General features: G+C 50.9%; 11 protein-coding genes across 11 annotated transcripts; 3 read left to right on the forward strand and 8 right to left on the reverse strand.

Annotated features, from left to right (window-relative positions):
* Positions 1–281: 281 nt before the first annotated feature.
* Positions 282–1,496, reverse strand: MIND_00892500 (uncharacterized protein; the record flags this gene model as incomplete). The annotated part of the gene is made up of 5 exons (XM_037365573.1): positions 282–376; positions 412–646; positions 715–1,240; positions 1,288–1,379; positions 1,428–1,496. The coding sequence occupies 5 exons, from the start codon at positions 1,494–1,496 to the stop codon at positions 282–284; spliced, it is 1,017 nt and encodes a 338-aa protein (XP_037218815.1).
* A 54-nt stretch (positions 1,497–1,550) lies between these two features.
* Positions 1,551–2,679, reverse strand: MIND_00892600 (uncharacterized protein; the record flags this gene model as incomplete). The annotated part of the gene is made up of 6 exons (XM_037365574.1): positions 1,551–1,561; positions 1,610–1,696; positions 1,740–1,764; positions 1,810–1,950; positions 2,004–2,215; positions 2,346–2,679. The coding sequence occupies 6 exons, from the start codon at positions 2,677–2,679 to the stop codon at positions 1,551–1,553; spliced, it is 810 nt and encodes a 269-aa protein (XP_037218816.1).
* Positions 2,680–3,342: 663 nt separating this feature from the next.
* MIND_00892700 (uncharacterized protein) lies at positions 3,343–4,557 on the reverse strand (the record flags this gene model as incomplete). The annotated part of the gene is made up of 1 exon (XM_037365575.1): positions 3,343–4,557. One exon carries the CDS (start codon positions 4,555–4,557, stop codon positions 3,343–3,345), a length of 1,215 nt encoding a protein of 404 aa, XP_037218817.1.
* Positions 4,558–4,734: 177 nt separating this feature from the next.
* Positions 4,735–5,667, reverse strand: MIND_00892800 (uncharacterized protein; the record flags this gene model as incomplete). The annotated part of the gene is made up of 4 exons (XM_037365576.1): positions 4,735–4,901; positions 4,954–5,346; positions 5,423–5,528; positions 5,581–5,667. 4 exons carry the CDS (start codon positions 5,665–5,667, stop codon positions 4,735–4,737), a joined length of 753 nt encoding a protein of 250 aa, XP_037218818.1.
* A 1,411-nt stretch (positions 5,668–7,078) lies between these two features.
* Positions 7,079–10,062, reverse strand: MIND_00892900 (uncharacterized protein; the record flags this gene model as incomplete). The annotated part of the gene is made up of 18 exons (XM_037365577.1): positions 7,079–7,176; positions 7,230–7,376; positions 7,425–7,451; positions 7,503–7,579; positions 7,625–7,790; positions 7,844–7,960; positions 8,063–8,140; positions 8,193–8,281; positions 8,329–8,447; positions 8,499–8,726; positions 8,775–8,958; positions 9,022–9,128; positions 9,175–9,203; positions 9,250–9,481; positions 9,530–9,607; positions 9,658–9,752; positions 9,807–9,880; positions 9,932–10,062. The coding sequence occupies 18 exons, from the start codon at positions 10,060–10,062 to the stop codon at positions 7,079–7,081; spliced, it is 2,076 nt and encodes a 691-aa protein (XP_037218819.1).
* A 731-nt stretch (positions 10,063–10,793) lies between these two features.
* MIND_00893000 (uncharacterized protein) lies at positions 10,794–12,611 on the forward strand (the record flags this gene model as incomplete). The annotated part of the gene is made up of 3 exons (XM_037365578.1): positions 10,794–10,869; positions 10,920–12,184; positions 12,234–12,611. The coding sequence occupies 3 exons, from the start codon at positions 10,794–10,796 to the stop codon at positions 12,609–12,611; spliced, it is 1,719 nt and encodes a 572-aa protein (XP_037218820.1).
* A 199-nt stretch (positions 12,612–12,810) lies between these two features.
* MIND_00893100 (UBX domain-containing protein) lies at positions 12,811–14,204 on the reverse strand (the record flags this gene model as incomplete). The annotated part of the gene is made up of 9 exons (XM_037365579.1): positions 12,811–12,818; positions 12,869–13,045; positions 13,093–13,236; positions 13,287–13,422; positions 13,472–13,629; positions 13,674–13,796; positions 13,840–13,858; positions 14,044–14,132; positions 14,168–14,204. The coding sequence occupies 9 exons, from the start codon at positions 14,202–14,204 to the stop codon at positions 12,811–12,813; spliced, it is 891 nt and encodes a 296-aa protein (XP_037218821.1).
* MIND_00893200 (NADH dehydrogenase I D subunit) lies at positions 14,097–15,667 on the forward strand (the record flags this gene model as incomplete). Its single annotated transcript, XM_037365580.1, has 7 exons — positions 14,097–14,298; positions 14,346–14,355; positions 14,402–14,580; positions 14,630–14,743; positions 14,791–15,481; positions 15,530–15,612; positions 15,660–15,667. 7 exons carry the CDS (start codon positions 14,097–14,099, stop codon positions 15,665–15,667), a joined length of 1,287 nt encoding a protein of 428 aa, XP_037218822.1.
* A 244-nt stretch (positions 15,668–15,911) lies between these two features.
* MIND_00893300 (Integral membrane protein) lies at positions 15,912–16,986 on the reverse strand (the record flags this gene model as incomplete). Its single annotated transcript, XM_037365581.1, has 2 exons — positions 15,912–16,900; positions 16,950–16,986. The coding sequence occupies 2 exons, from the start codon at positions 16,984–16,986 to the stop codon at positions 15,912–15,914; spliced, it is 1,026 nt and encodes a 341-aa protein (XP_037218823.1).
* A 718-nt stretch (positions 16,987–17,704) lies between these two features.
* MIND_00893400 (uncharacterized protein) lies at positions 17,705–19,662 on the reverse strand (the record flags this gene model as incomplete). Its single annotated transcript, XM_037365582.1, has 8 exons — positions 19,344–19,662; positions 19,170–19,300; positions 19,088–19,119; positions 18,923–19,044; positions 18,857–18,877; positions 18,788–18,806; positions 18,172–18,741; positions 17,705–18,125 (listed from the first exon to the last, which is right to left on the reverse strand). The coding sequence occupies exons 1-8, from the start codon at positions 19,651–19,653 to the stop codon at positions 17,705–17,707; spliced, it is 1,626 nt and encodes a 541-aa protein (XP_037218824.1). The 5' UTR covers positions 19,654–19,662.
* A 438-nt stretch (positions 19,663–20,100) lies between these two features.
* Positions 20,101–21,254, forward strand: MIND_00893500 (NmrA domain-containing protein; the record flags this gene model as incomplete). The annotated part of the gene is made up of 5 exons (XM_037365583.1): positions 20,101–20,352; positions 20,409–20,447; positions 20,494–20,926; positions 20,975–21,106; positions 21,151–21,254. The coding sequence occupies 5 exons, from the start codon at positions 20,101–20,103 to the stop codon at positions 21,252–21,254; spliced, it is 960 nt and encodes a 319-aa protein (XP_037218825.1).
* Positions 21,255–21,992: the final 738 nt, after the last annotated feature.

Here is a 21,992-nt window from a genome sequence, read left to right on the forward strand (position 1 = left end):
GCAAAAGAAGATGCACATGAAAAAATTGAAAAAAAAAAAGGGGGGAAGGCTAGTCCACGCAGCGGGTCTCGCGTCGAGCGGCTGCTCTTGGCAGGGTGGGTCCAGGGTTTTCCAGAGAAATTTAAATTTACACTGTCACACATTTTTTGTGCCGCAAATGTCGCGTTTGATGCAACCTTGATTCAAGCAGAAAAAAATTCGAGGGGCCGTGTCACATTATCCTATGTACCATACCGAATAGGAAGGAGACTTCAAGGAGTACACGATAAGCGATGCAGTCTTCATTGCGATTCTAGCTCTCGCGCCATGACAGAGTCTTGAATGCTGTCGATATATTTTGTCGGCTTGAGCATATTCTTGACGATGAAGCGACCATCTAATTCTGCAGCGGTTAGCAAACACAATACTCACTGGGCAAATCGTTTCCTTCTGCCCTTTGTTTTGCTTCTGTTGCATCCCGACACACCCCAGTTTCGACATGGCGCTTCACAAGTCCCCGACACGCTTCTGCCTCATCAACACGGAGAAACCAGCGTTCGTCCAACACATCGGGAGCCTCAACCCATGGGTCAATGGAGAGGTAGGTGTGGAGGCCCTCGATAATGACAAGTCGATGATGTGCTTCGACACGAGAATGGCATCGAACCTGAGAAAGTCGGGGCTTTTATGACAACTTCTGAGGTGAAAAGCTGTCGCAGGCCTTGACGAATCGACATATCCAGCGGCATCAAATGTCCAATGAGCGCCGCGCCGTTCATGGGCTGATGTCGGTAACGGTCCCCAGTCAAACGTGGCGGCGATGGTGTCGCAGGCGAATGGCCAGGGCTCCGGGAAATCAAAGCCCATCATAGGCGTGACTGGGTCAAGTCCAAATTGGATCGGGAAACCTCGTTGTGGTGTTTGGAAACTGAGTGGCGGTGGGGTTGCGGATGCAGCTTGCGTGTTGAGGAGTGGTTGTTTCCTGATGCCCAACAATGCTCGTTTCAATTTGTGAGCCGAGCGTTCCGCATTGAGGGCAGCAGCAGTCGGTATTGCGACATCGGGCATGACATTCAGCGGTCGTTGCCGACCAACAGGATCCGGTAATCTCTTGTCGCGGCCACTGGAACCATTGGTGTGTGGATTGGCCAGGTTGAGCTTGTTAATTCGGGTATGTAGTTTCTCTACGTCATGTGATTGCTTGTCGAGAGCCATATCCATGTTTCGGAATGTGCGATTCAAAGTGTCCAAGGTCGGAGCACTTTAGAAGTTCAATGTACAAACAAGTCAGAAAATTATAGTACACACCGTAGCCCAGGCTTTCCGCTATCAGCCCTGCTCAGTCGTTTCTTGTGCTCGTGCAAATGTGATTCGAGCTTTTGAACCCGATCTTGGACAGCCTGACAATGCATCACTAAGGCTTTTACGGACCTAAAGAAGCAACTAACCCGCACAGTTCTCCGCAAATGAGTCTGGGTTTCGAGATGTTCGGGTCCCAAAGAGCGTGCTTTTAACATTTTGGCAAAGTCCTTGTCATGCTGGGCTTTCAGGAACCTCCCAACCTCCTCTCGTCATGTCCCCGCTGCGATATAGATCAGAAGACTAGATACATTTTTCATAGGTCACATACCTTTCAACAGGTTGTTTTCCAAATCTCGAATGCGTTTCTCCCATTGAGCCTTCGTCTGGAGACGAAGTGACCATTTAGACTGTTCACCTGTATCAGAAGGTCGTGCTGACCAACTCAACTCGCTTCTGACTTGCGGTCTGCGCAAGTATTTTGAACTGTAAAAAATGAGCAGATTAACCAGCACAGTTAAGACCACTTACATCCTCGAGTCCTCTAGCCATTGCCGCGAACAGCAATGCACATTCCTTCTGCATTCCTTCCTCCATTGTCGAAAGCTCAGCTCGAGATGGAACGACTGTTGGTGGCGGTGGTACTGAAATGAAGGGCATAGACGGAGTTCCCTTAATTGGTGTTGATATTGCCGATGGTTCGGGAGTTTTTGCAATCGGCCTACGAAGAAACTACTGGGGCCGGTTGGTGATGGACTTGGAGTAGATAGTATTGGGCTACTGAGTTCGGGGAAGGTAGGAAGCGGCAGACCTTCTGAAGGGGATTTTGTGGTTTCCCGCAATGTTGGAGCTGGGGTTGAGGCAAAGGATAAGGCTGAAGGTGGAGGTGGAGGTGTCTTTGGGCGTGAAGGCTTGGGCGTTGTATCCGGTGTCTTGGCTGTGGAGGAAGAACACCGAACGGTAGTTTAGGAGAAGCGGGCCGCGTCTTAGGAGTCAGTTTTTCGGCTTCATCCCTGGACATAGGTGCAGCGGCGAGAGGTGAACTCTTGGTAGGTCTTGTGACCTACCCAAACCAATTCCAAGAGACGGTGTGATAGGAACTGGTGCAGCAAGTGGGGCAGATGGTGGTGTTGGTTTCTTTTCGGGACTTCCTGGCGGCGTTTCTGGCGGCGTTTCGCTTTCTTCTCGGATAGTAGAGAGACGAGATTCTTCTGAAGAATCTGATTCATCACCGTCCGACTGCGTCGATGATGAAGGATGTGGCTTGAGCGCGTCAGCGTTGGGAGTCGACGAAGGGGAGCGGGAAGGCGGTAATGGCACAGTAGTTGGTGAAGGCGATCGCGAATAAGCATCATCATCATCTTCCGAAGCCAAAGCTCTCCGACAAAAAGCCATCATCATCCGGTGGCTCGTCTTGACTATCTTCTGCACCATCCACGCCGTCCGCTTCTGCTTCCAACAAAGAAGCCCCCTTCTGAGCCCAGTGACAATGAACCAAATGACGATCGTGGTTGGACAGTCGTGGCTGGAGCTGTAATCTGGATGAGTACAGAGGACAAGTCAGCTACTGAGATCTTACAGGGCGAGTCAATGCTCTGTTCGTCGGCGGCTTTTAGCAGATTGAAAACGTGTTCCGGCCGGAGTAAAATTACCACCCGATGGCGCAAATGCGCTGAATGCACTGACAGAAGAGGATGACGACGCTGATATTGGTCCAAAAGCGGATTTCGGAGTACCCAACGCAGATGTGGCTCCGAAAGCCAGCTTTTCAGAGACTGGCGTCAAAGGATTAGACGTCGAACGCAGATACCACAGGAGAAGCCGGTTGATAGAAAGGCGACGACGCTGGCATGCTATTACCAAAAGCGCCGAAGCCTTCGGCAGGTTTGAATCCCGTGGTTGCGGTTTTCAAGTTACTGAATGCCCCAGTAGTTGGCGGCGAAGGGGTGCTATTGGTAAATTTCAACGGCGAAGGACTATCATTAGTTGAAGCTGGGGTTGGTGACGGCGAAGATGGTCCGGAGACTGAACTAGTACTGGTCGTCCATGTAGAAAATGCGGAGGCTAGGGTCGAAGGGGTGGAGGCTTTACCAAACACACTTGTGGTTGGCGTCCCACCAAAGGCAAATTGAGCTGGAGAGGGAGACAAGTGGGACAAATACGCTTGTGGTTGGCGCCAAAGGCACTGTTTACTGACGCAGGAGCACCAAAGCCAGATTGGGCTGGAGAGGGGAATGGCGCGACATTTGGAGACGGCGAAGATGGTGTCGGAGTAGACGTGAAACCAGATGTGCCCGTCACAGCAAAAGCACCAAACCCACCAGAGGCAGGTGCCCCAAGAGTTGAGGCCGGTTTAGAGCCAAAACTCGTTTGTTCGAAGGCGGGCTGTCCAAAGGCGGGTTGCCCAAAGGCGGGTTGTCCAAAAGCAGGTTGTCCAAAAGCAGGTTGTCCAAAGCCAGATTTGCCAAATGAGGATGATGCTGGCATTGAATCTTTTGTGGTCGTATTCCCGCCAAAAGCACCCCCAGTGCATGCATTCGAGGACGGAAGTTGTGGATTGCTGAAGGCACCGGTGGATGCGCCACCGAATGCACCAAACCCGGCGGCAGGCTTGACCAAACTCGGATCTGAGAATTTTGAAGGGGCTGGATTTGCTGGTTGGTTGGCTGGATGATTTGAGAGCAGTGGAAGGGGACTGGGCGAAGAATTAAAACCTCCGAATAAACCTCCCGTGGTGGATTTTGGTTTGCTGTCTGAGCTCGATGCGCCCAGGGACAAACCACCAAAAGAAGGGCCCGTATTATCTCCCATCGAAATTGAGGGGGTGGCGGACATGGGTGGCGCTACAGGTTGCGAAGCAACGGTGCTTGAGGAGGAGCTTCCTCCGAAAGGCGACGGATTGCTGGGGAAAACCGGTGCGGAATTCTGTCCAAATGGCGAGGCATGAGCGGAACTTTGCCCGAAAGATGACTGCCCCAAGACAGATGTTGTTTGTGAGAAGGGACTCGGCGCCGCGGGTTGAGGAGGTTGAATCAGTCCATTGTATGGCTTAGAGTCGGGATGGGTGATATACCATGCCTGGACTGTGCCATCATTGAGATATGCCAACATGATGGGCATTTCATCGGTCGAGTCCGACTCGAGGCATAGAAGGTAAGTATCTTCGTCGTTCTTGTCCAGGGGCACTGTGAGCGGATTTTCCTGCGACTGTTGGAACCACGCAGACCCCGCAGAGCCGTGAACTTCAAGATCGGTCGACGAATTATCGCCAACTACCATCAGTGTAGTCTCGGGACCACCAGAAGCCTCAAAATCCCAACGGGGTATAAAATTAAGACTCGGGAGTTGGGAGTTCGTTCAGGCGAGGGGAATGGGTGAGCGAGTTGCACGACAGTTGTGATGTTTGACTGGTGGTTTAAGGATACGATGTGATGGGCAGGCTGGTTGGAAAAATAGCTAGTGCGAAATGTGAATGCGGGACCAAGCCAATCGAGAGAAACAAGAGGCGGGCTGGCTGTAGGGGGGGATGTGTTGGAGGGGCGCCGCGTTATTGAATCCAAATGTAAGAATATCGCCGGATCGCAAGCCAACTGCGAGTTGTTTCCCCTTTGGAGACCAAGATGCTGATGGTCATGAGAATTTGACGAAGGTAACAAAAAAGCACATAGAACATACCAGCGACAGGTAAGTTATCAGCATCTGTTGCGCGCCATGCTCCCTTAGTTTGCATTTGGGCATCCAACATTTCGACTGTGCCGTCCATCCTTACAATAGCCACGAGTTGAGCAAGATCTCCGTCATTGCAGGGATTGGGTAATATCTGTAAAGGTAGACCCGAGGAAGCCTGATACACTTGAAGTGGGCTTGATGGTGTAGAGGACAAGAACAAAGCCCCAGTGTCATAGATGACAACCTGGCCGTCTTTTAGTCGGGCCAGAAAGCGCGTAGCATTACAAGCAAAAGCGGTTGCGACGGGATTACAGGGCAAAATGATATCGGGTTGGAAAATTCCATCGCCACCTGTCTTGAATGCTTCCTTCAGCTTTTTCAATGGAGAGACGATAAGACCTGGAAAGAAGAATTGGAATTGGAATTAAAACGACGAGATTTTGTCCACAGACCATTGGAGGTTGAGGCTGCGAACCAGCCTCCATTCGCGTGGGTAGTTGCAAAGGTCCTCTCGAGGGAGCCAAGGGCTCGGGAGAAAGAGTGACACGAGACTGTTTATTGAGAAGGCGGAAGGTGGGGGACTGGGCAAGTTTCAAATGAAGCGAGGGACTGGGAGGATATTGTGCCACGCACGGTAAAGCCATCTGCTTGCGGTAGAGTGAAATTTGGATCTACTTTGACTGGCGACTGGTCTGGGGGACGCAATGGTGCGAAAGCCATGGTCAAGCACAAAGTCGCGTGAGTCAGGCGAATTGACTTTTGATTGACGCGTTTCCATTGGCTACTGATGACAAAAAGTGACATCGAAGGAGAAGAGAGAAGAAAAATAATTCAAGAATTCACCACACACACAGCTTTACACGATGGACCTAGACCAGCTCACAACTAATGCTCAAAAATACGGCGACGCGACGACGCCTTGTTGTCATCCACCAATTGTACACCGACAGCCTGCGATTTATCCCAAACTTCCTGGCTAACACGGTTCACCTCCTCACCTCCACCCGTCAAGCTGATATAAAACATCAGTTTGAGCCTTAGAACAGAGTAAGACATACAATGCTGATCACTAGGCACGAAGAACTCCAAAAGCTGATACTTGTGCACAAGGTCATTAACGTAGGCGCCCAAGAAGTGTATCATGCCCATGTTAGGCGGATATGGAATCGTTTTGAGCGGATACGTGCGGCCGTCGGGTGCATATTTGCCATAATGTTCTTGCCACGCGTCCAACTGCTTTTGTGGAATGTCGGCCAATTGGCTTTGGGGCGGGTATGCCGGTGCTGGGGAGGACCCAGGGATAGAAATGGAGTGCCATCACATACCCGGGGCGAGAACCGTCGATGGTGATGGGGAGGGCCTCGAAGGAGTGTTCGTCGAGGTCAAATTGGAATGCCCGTTCGACGTGGGAGAGATAGCCTTTGATATACTCGGGAGATAGCGCGCGTTTGCCGAGCTCGACCATTTCATCCCGCTCCATGACAAATCCAACAGCGAAGAGACGAACGTCGCGTCGAAGTTTATACCTCCTACTAGCGGGTTGTGCCTCTTGTGCTGATGTTTCGTTTTCGGTTGGGAATGACATGATGGTTATGAACAAGAAGGATGCAGGCACGTGCAAGTCTTTCCTAATACGTCCATCAAAGTCACCAAAGTCGAAATGGAATGTAAATTGTACAGGACTGACCTTGCTACGGTGTGGTACTTGCTTGTCTTCTGCTGCCCATTATTTATACACATGGTTAGGTCGCGGAGGTGATAGTATGTTGTGCCTCCTCCTTCAATGCATGGCTTACATAGACGGAATATAGCTCAAGAAGCAAAACCTTGATCCTTCGAAGAAACGAGATTAGTCGCATTCTTGTCCTCGTATTATCAACCAACACAGATAATCTACTTTATGCGTACGTACTTAGATTACCATACTATCTATCACTACTGTACCTCCATATATATATGTTATCGGCTTTGGGAACACGGCCAAACTGAGCGCGACTTTGTTTGTCTTGTTACCATGCATGGCCTAGTTGTGTATTCGTAACTAAGCGCACAGGAAGATAACCCATCCTTATCCCAATTTCACCTTGACTTCGACTTTTCAATTCTATACCCTAGCTACTTACAAGCGACACTACATAATAAGGAAAGCCAAATGCCCGCCGACAACTGGACGGGCACGGAAGCCAACCTGGTTCCCACTGACAGTGTCATACCAGTCGGAGAACGGCCCTACAGATGGCGTCAGTCTCATCGTCCAAGTTCAGCATCAAGGGCTTGCCCACCATCAAATTTGCCGTCCGAGACGAAGCTTTTGACCGCACCAATGAGGGTGTCGCGCAGTGCAGTGCTAGTGACCCAAGTCGCCGTCCAGATTTCCCAATCAGTCTTCGTATAGGTGTGGCGCGTATCGAGCTGGACACCAAAAGCATCTGCAAAGACCAGTCAGAGTTATCGAGCACGATAAGTTTGCGATTTACTGGTATGAGAAGTGTACCACGCAGTTTCTGTTTATGGTATAAGTAAGACGGAAACAAGAGGACTGAATGTAACCGTACGCATGTCGTAGACGGATTGAGGGAAGAGGTTCAACTTGAGGAGTTTGTCAGCGAAGAGGTTGTATGTGAGGCCCCAACTGCATCGAGTAAGAAATAGCAACTCCAACCTCGAAGTGACATACGTATTGTCTTGTCCGTAAGCAAGCGTCAGATGGTCTCCACTAGCTGCGGTGGCAAGTTTCTGCCACTGGGGAACGTAAGAGGCAGCAATGGACGAGTAGTTGGCGCTTTGGGCGTTGTTCTTGAGCAGTTTATGGATCTCTCCCATGGCACCAATCCCAATGATTCCTGAGTAAACCCAGATTTGAGTCCGTCGCGTAGATATTTTGGGAAGCGACTACCTTTGATGGCCAAGTTAGTCTGATTGGCAAGCGGGCCAGCGAAGTCATCGGTGCTGATTTGGTTGGCAGGAATAAGACTGTCGCTGACCAAGAACTGAGCAAATTGGTCGAATAAGGCTAGATCCAACGTTTGTTAACGTTCAACTGTTGCGGCTGTTCTCACCAATCTGCAAGTTTGATGGCGCTCAGACCATATCCCCCATAGGAAGAGGAATAGACGTACGTATTTTTTGATATGAGAGAGATCTCCGGTTTTTTGGGCATAGCTCAGCGCCATAATGATCATGTTGCCACTTTCTGGAGACAAATTCAGTCTCGACAAAGGGAGGGCGAAATGGAATCGAAAAACCTTCTACTGGCATTGCTTCATCTCCACCGTCGTTATGGCCGATAGCTTTGGGGAAGTTTCCGCCAATGTCGTGGATGCTCCATTTGTTCCTATGATAGCTGTGAGTACGTAGACCGGAACAAGCAATCAGTCGTACGGGTACTGGCCGGTCGCCTGATAACGCAAAACACCTTCAAGCAAATATTTTCCAAGCGCGGGATTGACGTAGAGCAAAACTGGCCAGGCAGGGAAGATAACGTCGACGGTGTTCATGTTCTGGATTTAAGTCAGCAGCATACAAGGGCTGAATTGTCAATGTATGAGTACCCCGTTGCTGGAAATTTCTTTCATGAATACAATGACATCGTTCGGGTCGTAAGTTCCGAAGGCAGTCTTGGAGGTTGTGATCTCGATGGTAGCAAGAGCTTGACGGATAGAAAGGGCGACGACACCAGCATAGTCGGCAGAGATCTTAGATGCGTCGGCCTGAACTTTGGCATCGAAGGCATTGGCACGGGTGAGCGCGGCGGAGAAATCGTTGACGAATGAGGTCAACTGAGATGATCGGTGAGGAATGCTCAAAGGAATCAAAATAGCACTCACGGCGGCGGCAACGGTCGGGAACTTCGTGAAGAAGTACGGAGAACGGTCTTGATAAGATCCACCGGCGACGATGTACTGGATAGAAGGATTACGGACATGTCCAATTGTGAACAGTTTAGGCTTTGTCGCGGTGGAAGAGACGGAACCGAGGTCATGAGCATGCGCAAACACAGGCCAGGAATTGCTTCAGACAATGCGTCAGCATGGGTGTAAATACGCTGAATTATGGGTGGACAACACAACATACTAAATTTGGCGGAAAGTCTTATCGAGGGCATTGGTAAGCTTTCCGTTCTTGAGGAATTCTTCGCGAACTTGACGATCAGGGCCGGTTTGTGTTGTCGTGCCCGCAGACTAGACACATGAGATATATTGCTGGAACTCGAGATGAATGAATTACGTTCACTGTGGACCAGTAGATGGAACCGTCTGTTAAAATGGTTAGTTGCATGCGATTGCGGGTGGGAACAATTACACTGGGTGACATCGTTGATCTCTTCGTATTGAGCTTGGGCTGCTGTTTGCACTCGGTGTGTAAGGATATCACCCTTGGTGGTCTCCCAGTTGATTGTCCAAGTGTTCGCGCCAGAGTTCCATTCACCACTGATGTCGCAATAGATAGAAACCTTGTGGGATGCGCCATCTGTTGAGGCAGCGACAACGGAGACGTAAGAGAAGGGGAAAGATTGTTTGACCAGGTCATTAGGCTATGTGGGAAATGAGATAGGTCCTAATGCGAGCTGTAGATTACAAACCTCGACGGGGCTCAAGAAAGTCACGGTAAGATCGACGGGACCAGCAGAGAGTACGAAGATACTTTGGGTGGCCGTGATCTGAACGAAATCAGGTTACGATGTCGGAGGGGAAAAGAACCTCAACTCACAGTCACCGACTTCTGAGTGGCTCTGGTGTAGGTCACCCCATCGACCGCAGGTGTGCCCAACCAACTGTAGTTGATACCATCAATTTTGGCGAGACCTGTCCAAGCCATCGTCTACAAGCGCATTGAGCCAACAAAACTTATTCATTCACGGGGACATGCCTGTCCGGTCCAAAAGGATGGCCAAGTGGAACTAAGAGCGCGGCCGTTTCCTCCTTGAGCCAGCCTGATGAAGATGAGTGCGTGTCAGTATTACGGTCGACAGAATATATTTTACCATGTGTTGAGATACGGCGAGCGTACAGCAAGAGGGATCGCAGAGGGATTGAAAGGTGTCGCTTTCCAATCGACCGAGGCGGCGAGAGTGGCTGCCGACAAGATAGTCGCAACAAGCTGGGTGAGACGCATTGTTGGTTGACGCGTCTCTAAGATTTTATCCAGGCTTTTATACCTAAAGATTGCCGCATCGAAGTAACATCGAAGAAGAAGAAATTGCGACACGAGTCCTGTGACCCCGTGGGGGAAGTATCTCGTGGTATCAGAATTGCGCGGGGTTTGGCCCGACGCGAAGGATGACTTGTTTCAAGTGTAACCTAGGCTTCGCTGTCGGCATTGCTGGTTGCGGGAGGTGAAAGGGCTAAATTAGCACGTTGTAGGACACTTTTCGCGAGATGCAATGGCGGCACAGCAGCCTCGAGAGGATCTAAGATGAGTGTTGATTTGTCGGGATGTTCGTGTGTCTCTGTCGATGGTAACACCCATATGACGAAGGTTCACGTGTTGGCGGGTCATGATTTCCAAGCCAGACGCGAACCACGTCGGAGGATGCAAATAATAAAGATTATATGCAGACCGCGGCTAATTCGAACTCGAAAAGATTTTCGTTCCTGAGTTCTGGTCTGCTTCGGCGTCCGAGGGTCATGGCTTCCCCAATATTATGATGGGACGAGGGGAGTATACTGCAGGTAGTTTATGGATGCAACAAACACGATAAATCTGTTGCTTGCTTGCTGACCGTCGTCGTTTGTGATAAGTCGAAACTTGTGTGACAGGTCGTCGTCTTTTGCCACCATCAACGCCATTTGGGCTTCTCTTTCCTTCCTCTCTTAGCCAAGGCTGGGTCCATTTTCGCTCCCAGCATGGCTCTCACCCAGTCTGCTCGCCCAGCACCTGGTCCATCCTGGGATGAAGAAGTCGTACCAGCCCTGCGGAAAAGTGCCCACTTGAATTTTCACATTTTAGTGTATATTCTAACGCGTATGTAGGGCTACAAGGCGAGAGTCGGGTTTTGTCTAAGCGCATATCCGCCGCAGTTTCTATCTCCTCCCTTGAAGACGTCGACCAGCCACCGAGACCTTCTTACACCCAGCGCACTTCAACTGAAACCGCAAAGAGTCAGGCCAGCGCGTCCTCCAAACGTGCCAGAACCTATTCACAACCCAAATTATCCGACCTTCCCTCCAAATCCAGGCCAACCCGTATCCCGAAGGCCACAACACGCAATGGCACGACCGGACTGCAGTCTCCCACCCCCGACTCCCCGATGCTAAACGGTCGCTTACTCTCTCCGCCGACACTCACGAGGGAGCCTTCGCAAGATACTATTCACATTCCCGCGATACAGCGCCAGACTTCCGGACTACTTAATGAACAACCACCCTTCATGCCTGGACCCGGTTCTGCGAATTCACACGACGAAGCTCCGCCTCGTCCGTCTAACGAATCAGAAGAACGACCATTTGAGCACTGGTATCGAGGGGAAGTCTCTCGAAATGGTGGCGTTGGCGAGCTCAAGATGGGGAAGCGGCAAGAGATGCTTGAAATCGCCAACTATGGTCATACTCTGAAGCAGAAGCAAGCATTAGCCGCTGCGACTGCCAACGACTCGTATCCTCGAAGGCGGAAGAGGTCGGAGAGCGCGGCGGTATTGGATAAGCGGGAAAGCTTATATCTTGATGAAGAGCATGTCAACGGGGTTGGTCGGGTGCTTGACGAAGGGCCTCTAACTGATGTAGAGATGTCGGATGGCGACGTGTATGGTCATGACCGTGAACGAAGCACGACGCCGACCCAACCTTCTAGGCAGGCGACATCACCACCCCCTGCCCTAGTGCGCGGAGCGAGCGAGCCACCCACATTTCCAAACTCTTCGCTCTCTCAAAGCTCGAGGCAACTTCAAAACCCCTCGAAACGTGCAGCTACTGCGTCTCCGTCATCTGCTTCAAGCTCCAAGAAACCTCGTGGTGGGACGCCAAACTCAACACCAAGAACTAGTAAACCCAAAGCGACCAAACCTCAGCGCACGAAACCAGATGATAATCGACGAAGCGTCGCTAATTACCCTTCCCCTGGTGATGGCGACGAAGATATGTCGAATGCGATTCCAACATGGACACAACCTCTTGCCCCGTCAACTGGAAGATGGGATGACGTTGTCTTACCTGTGGTTGCGAGGAAGAAAGGGTTAGATGGGTACTATAGCGCGGATGGAAGTCCAAAGCCAAGGCGAGAAGAACAACCCATAGCGCCAGTGCGTGTTTTGAGATGCCTCTTTTGCCAAGCTAACATATGTTTTGCAGGCTGCCGGCACGTTTGGTTGGGATCACACCAAGTACAGGCCGCCACGTGAGGATGGGGCGATTGCGATGGATGAGTTTGGCCGACCGATGCCAGTCGAGGCGAAGGACGATGAATCCCAATCACCACAAGGTGCTTTCGGGAACCCGCTTTCGCCACTGTCAGAGCATGAGAAGACGCCAGTTGGACCCCAGGCTCGGTTAAAGCCGCATCTCGTCGACCCTCCTCGCACCGCCAGCCCCGCACCTTTCTCTGATTACCGTGGCCCATCGCAGATCGATCTTTCAGCAGAAGCGGCCAAACTGGAGCAGAACGGCGGTAGGCTTCCGCCACCAGAAGAAGACGAGGGAGCGGGGTGTTGCAAGTGTGTGGTGATGTGATTCCTTTTTCTTCTTTGTTGACATACATAACCTATCGGCGGGATTTATCTTTCTTTCTTTCTCTCTGTTTGTCGCTTTTATGAGTCGTAGCCTCATTTGCCATTCGTTTCCCCCACGCATCCACTCATTTCATTACCATATCTGTAACACAAGTAGCGTAGGTAACGGTAATCCAGAACAATGCATTGTCGGGTCCCTTTTACTTTTCTGCAAGAAATTGTTTACCTTCGCCACAAGGAAAAGGGGAAAACACGCACTGCCCCCAATCTTCAACCATTTCGGCATCTTCTTTTCCATGTTTTGTAAAACATTCTTTGCCTCTTCAGCCAGAGTTGAAGTTGCGGGAGTAACTGGAGTCAGCGCAGAAGGAGGAGTGGGTAGATCGATAGCTTGTGCAAGGACCTCAGAGGAAAGAGGGGCCGAAGCACCAGAAGCTGAAAAAGGTTATTCTTTTCTATCGCGAAATCAAAGGAATGCAGACCATTGAGCTTCCTGACTTCATCTGGACGTGTGGCATCTTCGAAACGAAGGAGAAGGACCGACGCTGGCGCAAGATTGAGCTCCGCCAACGACAAGTCGCGGACGGCTGTGTCAGAGACCTTGAGGTCTCGTTTGGGCGGCTGGTCTTTGCGTAGGAGTGAGCTTTTGGATGGAACGAGAGCAAAAGCAGCATACATAGCACGAACTTGGTTTGCTGTCCATCCTCCCTCAACGAACCCCGCACGAATGCATAGATGGCTCGAATCTTGCTGTTCGACGGGAAGACCTTCTCTAGCTGGGTTCCATCTGCGAAACGGATCCGTATTGTGGTCTTGGCAGCGTTGAGCTGGTGAATCACAAAGAGAGAGTGGATTGCACACATTTGGCCATCTGTCCCTCTTGGCTTTCTGTTCTGCCTCGCGGACTGCGCGAAGCTGGAGGGGCGCATCGACCAATGCTTGGGTTCGAGCTGACAGAGAATTCTGCGCGGCTTTAAGGTCGGCGGCAGTAGGAGTCAGGTCCTCATCGGATAACGGAGCTGAGGAAATCGCATGAAGTTTCATGGAATGGATCCAAGCTTACGAAGGGGACGAGAGGCTGACGCAGAAGGCTTGTAGACCTTGAATATGTTGGGCTCTGAAGCGGGTGGGGTTGGGTTGACGACCTCAGCAGACGCAGAGACGGGCTCGGACATGGTATAATGGACTACAACGTTTCAGAAACGCTACTATAAACAATTCAGACGTACATCTATTACAAAGAAAATACTGGGGACAGAGTCAGCAAAACCGAATATTAGCAGAAGAGTTGAAGTTCAGATAGAAATGATAGTTGTCTCATAGTAGTTGCCCCAGGACCGCTGGCGGGCGGTCCCTTTGGTATGAAGCAACCACCAATCGAACGCAAATTACAGTACACATCCCGGAAAGAATAGAATGGAAGATATACTGACCAAGTTTTGGAGAAAGGAAAGAGTCAGCAAGACGTGTGACAAGCGGTTGACTGATGTTTTTACTCCGCCGCTCGCTGGCGACGCGCCCCCTACGGCGTCTAGCCAGTCGCTCGCTGGCGACAACAGGGAACTACCATGTCATCCCTGACCCCGACTCTCATGTTCCCGTGGAGGACTATCGTGGAATGACCGCGCAGGACATTCTGAAAGAAACCGGCCATACCAGCACGGACAACAAACTGCGTCATTTTACTGGTGAGCAGGCCCTGTTTCCGTGTTTCCGCTCTGATACTCTATTCCAGTCAACTTTGGGTATGTGATGATGTGTAGGGTTCCAGACAGAGCTTGACCTTCCCAGCCCCCAACATCCCGCTGCCCATGGCGTGCTTCGGATGATTTTAGAGCTCAATGGCGAAGAAATTCTTAGAGCGGACCCGCATATTGGCCTTCTTCATCGTGGAACAGAAAAACTCATCGAATACAAGACCTATATTCAAGCATTGCCGTATTTCGACCGTCTCGACTACGTCTCGATGAGTGCGTCGTTCTCCTCCCGTCATTTGGCTCTCTTTCTGACGGTCGTTAGTGACAAATGAGCTCTGCTACTCTCTTGCGGTTGAAAAGCTGCTCAACATCGAAGTCCCCGCCCGTGCGAAATGGATACGAACGTTGTTTGGCGAGATAACCCGAATCCTGAACCGTGTGTCGATACAGAGAAGCCTTATATCTCGTCTCACCTCCTGCTAGATCTCATGGCTGTTCTCACCCACGCTATGGACGTTGGCGCGCTGACACCGTTCCTCTGGGGCTTCGAAGAGCGCGAAAAGCTGATGGAATTTTATGAGCGTGTTTCTGGCGCCCGACTGCATAGCGCCTACGTTCGGCCGGGTGGTGTCGCATTCGATCTTCCCCATGGCCTACTAAACGACATCTTCATGTGGGCAACGCAATTTGGCTCCCGCATCGACGAGATTGAGGAAGTCGTCACTGCCAACCGAATCTGGAAAGAGCGAACTGTCGGTGTTGGTGTTGTGACCGCTGAGGACGCTCGCGGTTACGGCTTCAGCGGTGTTATGGTTCGTGGGAGCGGTATCAAGTGGGATTTGCGAAAGGTTCTGGGATACGACGCCTATGACGAGGTGGAATTCGATATTCCCGTCGGTCAGAACGGCGACTGCTATGACCGCTACCTCTGCCGCGTCCAAGAGATGCGAGAATCGCTCAACATTATTAGCCAGTGTCTCAACAAAATGCCGGCTGGCGCCATCAAGGTTGACGACCATAAGTTGGTGCCCCCGCCACGTGCTTCGATGAAGGAGAGCATGGAAAGCTTGATTCACCATTTCAAGATCTTCAGTGAAGGATATAGCGTCCCTCCCGGCGAAACCTACAGCGCCATCGAGGCACCGAAAGGCGAGATGGCAGTCTACCTTGTGTCGTATGTGGTCTATCTGTCGTGCGCGCTGTGAAATTCATCTGCTCTTAGCGACGGATCCAACCGACCGTACCGCTGCGCCATCCGAGCACCTGGCTTTGCTCATCTGGCTGGCTCGGACTTCATGATGAGACGTGAGTCTTTAGTTCTATTTTTCTCGATGATTTGCTGATTTGTCCAGACGTATGACGATTTCCCCCCGCTTTTCGCAACTTTCTCAACCTTCCTAGCATTTCCTCGCGGATGCTGTCGCTATCATTGGCACTATGGTACGTCCTGACTTATGACCCAAGCTCATCCAATAATCAATTCAACAGGATCTTGTGTTCGGGTATGTTCCCCTTTGTGAACCTATGTGTTCTCTCTAACTTGCTGCAGCGAGGTAGACCGGTAGCAGCACCATTTGTAGCCAACAATATACATTTCGTTCCTTTCATACTGACCAGCCTTTCCCGTCTTCCCGGTATTGTGGGCGCTCCGTTTGGCATAACCAGAAAATCCACTCCTCCACTGGCCGCATTCCGAGAAGCACGCGATTGAAGTAGCTCCCTGCGGCTACCACACATACCCCAACGACGCAGTCTAGCACCCAGTGGTTGGCGGTTGCGACAACGCTCAAGCCCATCAGCATGGGATATAAGGGGGCAAGGATTCGCAGCCACTGGTGTCGTCCATACAGAACAATACTGGTCGCCAGAAGGACCGATGTGCCGAAATGGAGGCTGGGCATCGCAGCGAGTGTCAACTGGAAGCGATTATTGGCCCATGCACTGGTCTCGCTGCCTGCGTGGATAACATCAACGAAGCCGACGGTCCGCGGCATAAGTCGCGGCGGGGCACACCGCCAGAATGACAATATGGGAAATGCGAGGAGATTGTCGAGGGCAATAGTGCGCCGGACAGCCGTGAAGCGGCGCCGAGGAAAGTACGTGAACCCATAGGCCAGAAAGGCGATTCCAATGGCTATGTGGGCCAGATAAAGCTGCTTTAAGAACCCCATCAGCATCGGGTGGCACCGGAGAACGAACCGCTGGAATTGGAGCTCGATGGCAACACCTAATCTGCTCTCAATTGCCATGATTTCCGAGGCGTGTGCCTGGGCGAGGATAATCGTGGCTGCTTTTCGCTGAGGATCGGCATTTATGAACACGGCAGAGGCGGCCCGCAGAAGTTGGTAGGGCCAGTAGGTGAGCAGCCAGTAAAAAATCTCGATCGTAAACGGGAACAAGGCCAGCAGCCTGCTCGTGTGCCGTTGTCTGAAACACGTGTTGTCAGGAATTGGTATGGCATGACGCGCTGGGTGGTTGGTGTTTGCGTGGAGGAGAGGTGTCTCGGCATCAGAGGCAGAAAGGTATGACCACAGACTGCTGAACGGTCGTCGACGATTCACGACGACTCCAACAGCGAAAATGAGAATGATCACTGTTCCTCTTTGTTCATATGGTTCATCTTGAAACCGGAGAGCACCCACCTACAGGCTCCAGGACGTTCTTCAGCGCTGTGGTCATGGTAGGTTATGGACAAGCTATCCGTTGTTCTTCCTCCACCAGTTTTGATATACAACGAGCGGCTAATACGTCCAGACGGCAGAGAACGGCACGCAAGCAAAGCTGTGGCTGTTGACTAGACATTCACGATGATGTCGATGACGATGGAGTCAGTGGGAACGATCCAAGAATAATTGGACGGGATCCCGTGAAACGAAGCGAGCAGGTTTATCGTCATCGGTCAATTTGTATGTGCTGCCGTCGCGGCAAGATAGCCTAAGCCAAAGGAGCGCGGGGGTTGAAGGTTTTCAAAGATCTGTTGGGTGATGTCGTGCCGAATACTTCCATGGGAGACGAGTAGATGCCAAGCTCGGAATGCGGGCAGGAATCAAGGTCGCAATGTGTAGGAGTGCGAGAGTTTATGCCAAGAGTCATGGAATGAGCACTCAGCATCGCGTGGCAGCATCATATAAGAAAGGATCTGGATCCCCAAGTTTGGTGGCGGAACCGAAGAGGTTCTTACATGCATTGGCACAGTGATTGTCTGTAGCGTGACTGCAAATAAGTACTTTGAAGGCTTTTACGGTTTTACTTAATGCATTGCGCAACCCGACCGTTCGTCGACACTTATTAGTAGATAGGCGGTTGGAGAGGAAGTTCAGAAGGAACATACATGTTAAACTAGGCATTTTACACCAGCATCATGTTGGTATGAAATTGAAGCCCTTATCTCCCAGTCCTAAGTAGCAACTGTGTAGTTGGCCTGCGAAGCAAGAAGATTATTTGGATCCGAGCGGACCTCGCTTGTGGAATACTTCACATCAACGGTGTAGGTCCCAGCTGGCACTGACACTTGTGTCTTGTTAGTCAGATTTTCTAGCGTTCTCCCGTCTTGCGACCAGATGACGGTGTAGCTCTCCGCAAGGCCTACAACGACATCGGCGCGGAACTGCGCCAATGGAACAAGGCGAAGTGTAAGGGTTGTTTCGTGTGGATCCGACGAGTTGGATTCATCAATCCCATCTATTAAACTGACATCCCGCAGAAGGGACAACCAGAGACCCTCCAAACAGGCTTTGCAAAAGTTCGGTGTCGTGACTTGGCGCATGAGACAGTCTTCGTTGGTGGGACGATAGCTGGTCGTGTTATCAAGCGAAAATCTGCGACTGGTCATCCATTTGGAGTGTTAGCATCGATTGTGCTTACGTCGGATAGAGCGAATAGTGGCCGGAAGTGGATTCAAATTCACTTTCATCGCCGAATTCGAGTATCTCTGCGCTGCATATCTGCGCCACGGGTTGGCGTTTATCGTTAAGCAACGTGAAAGACAGTGTGTGTTGCCCCGCACTCAGCCCTCCTGGGCGATGAACATCATAGTGCCATCTATCTATGCCAATATTCTGGCGTGGTACCCAACCAAGGTCGGCGCCATCCAATTCGACGAGAAGATCGGTTCTCTCCGGCACGCCGGAGAGGGAGAAGCGGACCAGGTGGTTTGAGTACGCCCCGGATGACTCCCAAGTAACTGACCACGGCTTACTCGCGTTTAACAACGTCCAGGAGTATTCCTGCATTGGCATGACAGACCGCTCCACCCGCGGACTGGAAGGGTCCGTAAGCCAGTGCTGCCATGGAATGGGCTCGGAGAGATCGGTGTAGGCGTTGGGACCAAAGTAGGCAAACCCTCCATCGTATTCTTCCCCCACTTGGATGATAGAGTGGCCTAGCTCGTGTCGGAGAACCAAAGCGCCATTGGCCAGAGAGGGAGTAATTACTCTGAAAAAGGTTGATTGGTACACGCCAATCAGAAAGGACCACGAACGTGAAGCGTCCGCCCAGTCCTTCAAAGCTCAGTTTGTTGTCGGTGTGCCCAAGTACTTAGATGACATACCGCCATACAGTGGATCATTGCCTGGGTTTTGATCAGTCTGATCAACCAAAGTGGCGACAACCTTACCCATAAGAATGGGGTAGTCACATTGTGTGCCCAATGATGTGCAGGCTGCCTCTGCAACCTCTGGCGCTGCGTAGTAAACACCTCTCAGCTCTGTGCCGTCCCGATATAACCCAAAGACTGTACTGAGGCAAATTAAACGGCAATTCTATGTTCGTGTTCACACACTCCTTTGGTGTTCCTCCAACTCCAACTCCGCTCTGGGCAAATATACATATTAGGGACGTTCAGGTATGTAGAATAACTTTACTTCTCTGCTGGGAGTAAATGCGCCCCAGAAGTTCATCAGAGGCTTAACAGTGTTGAAAGTTTGGTTCCCGGAGATGTCATTTGCGAGACGCGTAGCGTCTCGAATGAACTTGTCGCGTTCCTCCACAAGATCTGTGTGGTTTCAGCTAGATGGATTTTCATTCGGGTTACGGACATCCGTCCGAGAAAAATACAAGATCAACTCTATTTGACGGGGGCCCGGAGACGACGAGAGGTAAAAGTTCGAGCGGTGGACTCGGCACAGATTCTGAGGCGGAGGGTAGCCGAAGAGTGGTTTGGGGTTCGGAATTGAAGTCCCCCGTATAATGTTCAGCCACGCATTTGCCCGAGTCTGCCAGTTGGCGAGAAAGAGCAGGAAGTGCAAGTGCAGCAGACAGAAAGGCAAGCCGCATGAGAATAGGACGATAAGAGTGTCGGGATGTCTGTAAACAAGCAGGTTTACATAAGCGTCGTGTCGGTTGCATTGCATTTGTGACACTCTCTTCTCACATTCCTGTCATTGACCTATCGCAGGTGCTTATAATATCCCACCCAACACGTCCAATCTTCCTCTTCTGCTCGCGCTTCCAGAAACATGTCAGCAGGTCAACAAGAATGCCACGCAGAATAACTGAAAAATCAAGTGCTCAACCGACTACATCCAAGTTACGAGTGAAACATCGAATACTTGGATTCAGCCAGTGCACTAGGGAGACCAAAGGCAATCAATGCTTCAAGGGCGGCCATGGTGTCGTGTCTGTCGATTCCAGCGCCAATGTTTTTCATGATCCCGAACCACGTCGACATGGCCGCTTTCACAAAGACTCAACAGTAAACGTGACGACTCCTAAGTTCAGAAGCCACGCGAATCCCGAATCATCGGCATATATATAGTATTAATAACTGAACATCTCCGCTAACACTCAAACACCATGACGATTACCAAGGACGACTCTGCCCCACTCATCGCTGTCGTTGGTGCAACTGGCCTTCAAGGCGGCAGTGTTGTCAATGCTTTGGCGGAATCCAAACTTGCCTACCGTATCCGAGCGTTCACACGCAATGCTACCAAACCAGCGGCGGAAGTCCTAAAAGCCAAAGGAGTTGAGGTTGTGCAAGTCGATCTGACGGTCGAGAACAAGGACCAAGTCTTCAAGGCCTTTGTTGGGACAAACTACGCCTTTGTATGTGGTCCTGTCACCTCGCAGACGACTCGGACTGTCTGATACATATGCACAAGCTGGTCACTAACTTCTGGGAACATCTCAACATGGAGAGGGTGTGTCAAGATTTGGTTTACAACTGTTCGCTCAACGATGATCCAGGAAGTTGCCGAAGGCAAGCTCCTTATTGACGCTGCTAAAGCTGTCGGAGCTCGGGGCATCGTTTGGTCTGGCCTCCCCTCCGTTTCCAAGGCCAGCAACGGGAAGTACACCCACGTTGTGCACTTCGATGGCAAGGCTATTGTGACCGAGTATGGCCGCCAGTCGGGCGTGCCCTTCGTCAACGTCCCAGCTGGGTTGTACGCTCAGAACTTCTTTGGTCCCTTTGGGTTGATTTTGAAGAGACCTGACGGCACATTCGAGATTGCTTGGAACATGCGTCCCGGGAGTAAAATTCCTCTCATCGACATCGTGAAGGATTATGGCCTTTTCGTTCGCAAAGCAATCGAATCAGAGCTGTTCCCAGATGGACAAGATATCAACACCGTCAGCGAAGATATCGCTCCTACCCTCATTGCTGAGCAGTTGTCCGAAGGTACTTTCCGAGCTTGATCTCTTGAACATCGAGTCTGATTCCGACCAGTCACCGGCAAGACTGTTGTCTACACTCATCTCACGACGGAAGAATGGGTGAAGAGGTTGATCGGTGCCGGTCAGCCTGAGGCTATCGCCATTGAATTAGTGCAAAGCTTCACTTTTTTCGATGAGATAGGATGTATGTCTCTTTCGTTGCATCTCGACGCCTTCTCATTTTCATAGACTATGCTGGACAGCCGAGCGCAAGTACTGAAGGTCTGGGGACACCGACACAAACGTGGAAACAATTTGCTCGAAGTGCCGATTGGAGTAAAGTTTTGATTTGACTGCTAGCTAGCGAGAAGGGAAGGGAACAACTTGAAAGAATGGATAGACACGGTGGAATATGCTGCATAGGCTCTAAGCACTTGGATTAATTTCATGAATGATATCACGTGGACGTGCACCTCATGAACCCTCTTCTCCCAAACCTCCATTGACTGAATGCGGGGCCCACCACTAGACTCTACATCCTCAGAGGTTTCGTACCTCAGCGATCGAGTCGCCAAATATATTCTTCGACTCCGCGCCAGATCTAGTACAACTTGCCCCCTGACCAACAACCGTTGCTTACTTACACTGCGCCTTAGTTCAAACGTTTTGTTTGTTTGTTTGTACGTTGCGCTTGGTCGTGAAGATCGAAAATTGCATCACGCTGACATGTGATCAACTTTCTGTCCCACCTCGACTCCCGAGTGCGCCTAGTTGACTATCGTTATTCATGCTCTCTAATCCTGTCCTGTCCGGCTTGAAACATTCCTTTCAAACGGCGTCATGACCTGTTACCAGTCCCGAAACCTCATGGATCACGGCAGTAAATGGTTATAGCCGATTCTCCTGAAGGTGGTTACCTCCACGCGTTTAGCCTATTCCGGACGAGTTGAATGCGCAACCTCTACTCATGCTGTGCTGGTTCATGGCACCAGCGCTACTCGACTATATACTAAAGTCAAACGGGCGAGGAATGCCTGACTCTCGTGATTATTTTCACAATGACAAACTACTCAGCTTCAAGGCCTCACACG

Source organism: Mycena indigotica (assembly GCF_014461135.1).
Source record: "Mycena indigotica strain 171206Taipei chromosome Unknown Mind.scaff0007, whole genome shotgun sequence".
NCBI lineage: Eukaryota > Fungi > Basidiomycota > Agaricomycetes > Agaricales > Mycenaceae > Mycena > Mycena indigotica.